General features: G+C 40.0%; 2 protein-coding genes across 3 annotated transcripts; one reads left to right on the top strand and one right to left on the bottom strand.

Moving 5' to 3' along the window:
- Positions 1–121: 121 nt before the first annotated feature.
- Positions 122–2,182, top strand: dus14 (Dual specificity protein phosphatase 14). Of its 2 annotated transcripts, none has more exons than XM_082955466.1 (2): positions 122–1,354; positions 1,484–2,182. In XM_082955466.1, the coding sequence occupies exons 1-2, from the start codon at positions 1,315–1,317 to the stop codon at positions 2,029–2,031; spliced, it is 588 nt and encodes a 195-aa protein (XP_082811592.1). In that variant the 5' UTR covers positions 122–1,314; the 3' UTR covers positions 2,032–2,182.
- Positions 2,149–3,715, bottom strand: LOC106612892 (DNA-directed RNA polymerase II subunit RPB4). Its single transcript, XM_014214520.3, has 4 exons — positions 3,272–3,715; positions 2,983–3,163; positions 2,764–2,859; positions 2,149–2,577 (listed from the first exon to the last, which is right to left on the bottom strand). Exons 1-4 carry the CDS (start codon positions 3,342–3,344, stop codon positions 2,499–2,501), a joined length of 429 nt encoding a protein of 142 aa, XP_014069995.1. The 5' UTR covers positions 3,345–3,715; the 3' UTR covers positions 2,149–2,498.
- Between the last annotated feature and the right edge of the window lie 1,273 nt (positions 3,716–4,988).

Genomic DNA, 4,988 nt, shown 5'->3' with positions numbered 1-4,988 from the left:
TGAAAGCCCCATAATTCAATTTGCAATGATTGTACATTGGCTAAGAAAAGTCAGACAAAACTTAAAACCAAAATCAATATGGAGAGAAGTCAACATACAAGTGTAAGTAAAAACAAATGTAAATAAGTTAGAAATTGTGCTACTACCAGTAGTTCCATGATGACTGATAACATGCAAGGGCGGTCCGTTTAATTTAATTAATTCCACCCTTGCTCTGCAAGTGTCAACTCATGATATGTCATCAGTGTCCACTTAATTTGAGGGGAGAGGGTGTCTTTTACATGTTTGGAATGCAGCCCAAGAAACAATCAAAATGGGTCTGTGTTCAGTATGTTTTTATGTTCTGGAACGTTCAATTGAACAGAAACGGTACTGTACTGAACAACCAGTTGAAAAACAGGGAGGGGTTGTGGGCATATATACAGTCATTGGGCGCCATCCATTTCGTCAAGTCGATGGTCACCGGCGGCATTCCAAACACCCTGAGGGGAGTCCCCTCCGCCCTCAAATTAAGTGGATACTTCTGATGACGTTTGACAAGTTTACACTTGCAGGGCGAGGGAGGAATGAATTTTAAATGGACCGCCCTTGCCCGGAAATTCATCCCTCGTTCATCCCACAACGATTGTGTTTTCAGCTACCGGTAGCTGGGTGGGTGCTTTATATGCGCTACAGTCAATTATGATTGCATGTCTACTTGTTAACTATTTAATTATTAATATACTCCTGTATGATAGCTAGCAAATTAATTAGCTAACTAACGTTAGCCTGCCTAGCTGGAACTTCTGAAGAATAAAAATGTTTTATTTCTATAATTTCCATAAGCTAACCCAACAAAAACATCATTGCTTTTACAGACATGTGTTTGCATTAGTAGCACAATTTCTAACTTATTTACATTGGATTTTACTTACACTTGTATGTTGACTCCATACTGACGTTGCGGTTTTACATTTTGGTGGACTTTTGTTAGCAGATGTACAATCATCGCAAATTGAATTATGGGGCGTCTCAGGCCCCAAAGTGAACATAATTGTACACTCGCAAACTCCATTAAAAACGAGGGCTGAGGGGCATATGTTGCAAACTTCCCTGCTTGGACCGACGACAAATACGTCATTCATTGCTTCAAGCCATACCTCGCCACACGGGAGCAAACGTACATCAAAGTCTGCTCAAGAACGTAGAAGAACATTTTGGGATAACGAGTCGTTCAGTATAAACCGTTCCGCAACGTAGCAAACGTTCAAGCGAATTGAATGCACCTCTGACAATTCAGTCACGTGACAGAACGTGGATCATTACGTCAAATCTATGCGACAGGCCGCCGTAAAACAGAAAATAAAAATACACAGTAAGTTTAAGGTTAATCGATATTGGCTTCGGCTCTTCTTTTCTGGTAAGTCTAAGGCAAATCGCAATTAAGTAAAGATATTCACGTTTGTGCATCTTTTTACAATTTAATCGTGTTTCTCTGTTGTAGTGAGACAGCCGGGCAGCTGTCAATGTCCATTCCCCATGTCATTCTCCCAGATCACCCAGTCTTTGTATCTGGGTGGTGTGGACACAGTCTTCAAGCCCACCGGTCTCTACAGTAGGAACATAACTCTGATAGTCAACGCCACAGCAGAGCACCCCTATCCTCAGTATGAGGGGGTGGAGTGTTTCCAGGTACCTGTACTGGACCAGCCTCATGCCCCCCTGGCCTGCTACTTCGATGCTGTTGCAGAACGTATCCATAACAACCACTCAGGTAGTACGCTGGTCCACTGCACTGCAGGCCGGAGCCGTTCTCCTACCCTGATCATGGCTTACCTGATGAGGTATGAGGGGGTATCACTGCGCCAGGCCCATGAGTGGGTCCTGAAGTACAGACCTCATATCCGACCCAATGCTGGTTTCTGGAGGCAGCTGATGGAGTATGAGAGGAGGCTTTATGGGAAGAATACTGTGAGGATGGCTGCTACCTCCTGTGGTGTGCTGCCTGAGGCTCTGGATGGACAGGAGGCTATTTACTGTGTGAATGGCTGATGGAATGTGTCCCAAATGGCACCCCATTCCTTATGTAGTGCACTACTTTTGACAAGGGCCTAAACTGAAAAGTGCTATTTGGGATTTGTCAGATGTATATGAGAAAATAAAACCAACTGTTATAAAAAAATAAATGTTTATTTATAAAGTATTTACATTTAGTAATGTATGTATTCATCCTAGCTTGGTATGGTCTTCTAAATGGAGCTGTATCATCTCTGCAATGAATGTACGGATCTGCGGTGCCTGATGCACCCCTCGGCTGTCGATACACCCCCCAAGTCCAATTTGGAGGTACCCATCCTGGGAAGAACTGTCAGAGTCCGATTGCATCCCAAACTGCACCCTATTCACTATAAAGGGTGTCATTTAGGATGCACAGTGTCCTTCTGGGTGGGTAGCAGAGCCCAGTATTTTCTGGCATAACGATGGGTTTAGGTTAGAACAGGCCAGAGGAGGAACTGTCTTCAGTACTGGAAACTTCTCTTGGTCTGGATGTCATCAAGGATCTGCTGCAGCTCCTCATCCTCAAACCGCCCCTCCAGACTTTAGACAGAACAAACAGGCTTCAGTACACAACAGCACAACTATTGTCACTAAATTTATACCAAACATTTACGCCTGATTTCATGGTCAAGAGACGACTGCTACCCAAATAGATACAAGATTTAGAGTCTGGGTTAGAGGACTGAGTATGGTGATATGTGAGGAGGCAGTAACAGCAGGTCCTACCTAGGGATGAGGGCTTTGGCCTCCTCCGCTGCTTCTGGACACAGGTTGGCCAAACTGGCCAGCTCAAATTTATGCAGCTTCTTCTGTAAGAGCAAGCTATAGGATACAGGGCAACAATTTCAGTCATCACGAAAAGTTACCACCATATAAATATATATTGTATTTTATACGGTATTGACGTTGGTTTTTGGTTGTGATAGTGACAACAGCTACTCTGACCTGCGGACACTGGCTATAGTTTCTCTGTTTTTGAACCGGCTGAAACGTGCAGTATAATTCAGAGTTTTCATGAAGACCTCCGATAGCTCTTGTTCGTCCTCTGCACTCTCGTTCTGCTGCTTGCGATGCTCCAGAAGCATGTGTACCTCGGAGTTTAGAAGTGTCTCCGCGTTTTCGAACTCTATGCAGAACACAGGTGTGTTTTAATGTGGGATATAATTAGCTAGCTAAATACCTTCAGTGAATCGTAATATTCAGTCTAGTTATCATAAATAAGCGGGATACGAACCTTTGGGGAAAAGTAACTGAGACGCGTCCTCCTCAATATCTCCGACAGTTGTTGAACCGCCTCCGGACGCCATGCTGCTTGTCACAATGAATTAATTAATCTTCCTAGCTAACGTTACAGTAAAATAAAAAGCCACAAAGCTGATATCCAGTTGCTTGCGCTGAACCAAATGGTGCCTATATCGGCGCCTAATAATTGTTTTGGCATTATAAAAACATTAGCAAGGCGAAACTCCAAATTATTCAAGGAAGGAATCTGCTACCTAACAAAAAAACAAAAATCAGCGTCTCATAGCAAAACAAAAATAAGGGATATTTTCTACAGGAAGTCTATTCCCTCTGCGATATTTTGTTGGGCTTCATCGTTTGATGTAAACTGGCGCCGTGCTTGGCTCACTCCACACAGATTTATGGTGACCAATAAAGTAAAGGAGATCTCCTTTAAGATAATCCATAGATGCTATCCGTGTAATAGCTTGATTTCTAAATATATATTTGACGTTACCAGTGAATGCAGTTTTTGTGAACTAGAAACTGATTCTATTGAACACTTATTCTGTAATTGTTTATTTAGTGAAGTGTTTTGGACTGATGTAAAACTATATCTTAGCCGCAAATTGCATACAACCATTGATATTACTAAGTTTGACATATTATTTTACTACACTGATTCCACAATTGAACGTGAGTATGTCATAAATCTCTTTATTTTATTAGGAAAATCTTTCATCCACAAATCAAAATTTATGAAGAAAAAGCCCCTTTTCTTAATTTTTTTATCTGATTTGGAACAGTACGTAGAATCTTTAAAACGTATACAAAACAATATGTCAAAAAAATGTATTCGATATATGTCTGTATTTGATTTGATATAATAGTTTTTTTTATTTTTCTCTAATTTCTTTGGATTCCCTCTGGCTGTTATGTTATGTTTATGTTTTGCATGTTACTGTTATTTACAGCAAATTAAATAAAGATTTGTGCAAACTAAAAAAAAAATAAAAAAAAAAGCAAAACAAAAAAAGTATTTCCGGGTCACGGTATCTCGAATTTTAAAAGTCTCCCATGTAATAGTAGAAACGTGTCAATAACCAGTATTTATTCGATATATGAAAAATAATTGTCTAAACGTTAAGCATTAAATGTGGGTTTTAAAACATTTTCCAAGGTCAAATAAATGCCCCCAATGCGAATCAACGTATATGGAATACATATTGAATACGTATATTTTACTCCACTCATTCCGTTGGCCACAATGCAAATCATTGCATTTGGAAAGTATTCAGACCGCTTCCCCTTTTCCACATTTTGTTACGTTACAGCTTTATTCGAAAATTGATTAAATACATGTTTTTCTTCATTCATCTACACACACATTTTTTTGCAAATGTATAAAATAAAATAAAACAGAAATACTTCATTTACATAAGTATTCAGACCCTTTGCTATGAGACTCGAAATTGAGCTCAGGTACATCCTGTTCCGTATTGATCATCCTTGAGATGTTACTAAAACTTGATTGGAGTCCAACTGTGGTAAATTCAATTGATTGGAAATTATTTGGAAAGGCACACGCCTGTCTATATAAGGTCCCACAGTTGACAGTGCATGTCAGAGCAAAAACCAAGCCATGAGGTTGAAGGAAGTGTCAATTTATATAGTCTTAATTACATTACTTTACTTAGATTTGTGTGTGTTGTGAAATTGTTAGATGTTAC

The sequence above is a fragment of the Salmo salar genome, chromosome 09, assembly GCF_965601325.2.
Source record: "Salmo salar chromosome 09, fSalSal1, whole genome shotgun sequence".
Taxonomy (NCBI): Eukaryota; Metazoa; Chordata; class Actinopteri; order Salmoniformes; family Salmonidae; genus Salmo; species Salmo salar.
The sequence above is the reverse complement of the archived record's forward strand: the minus strand, read 5'-3'. Positions and strand labels throughout refer to the sequence as shown.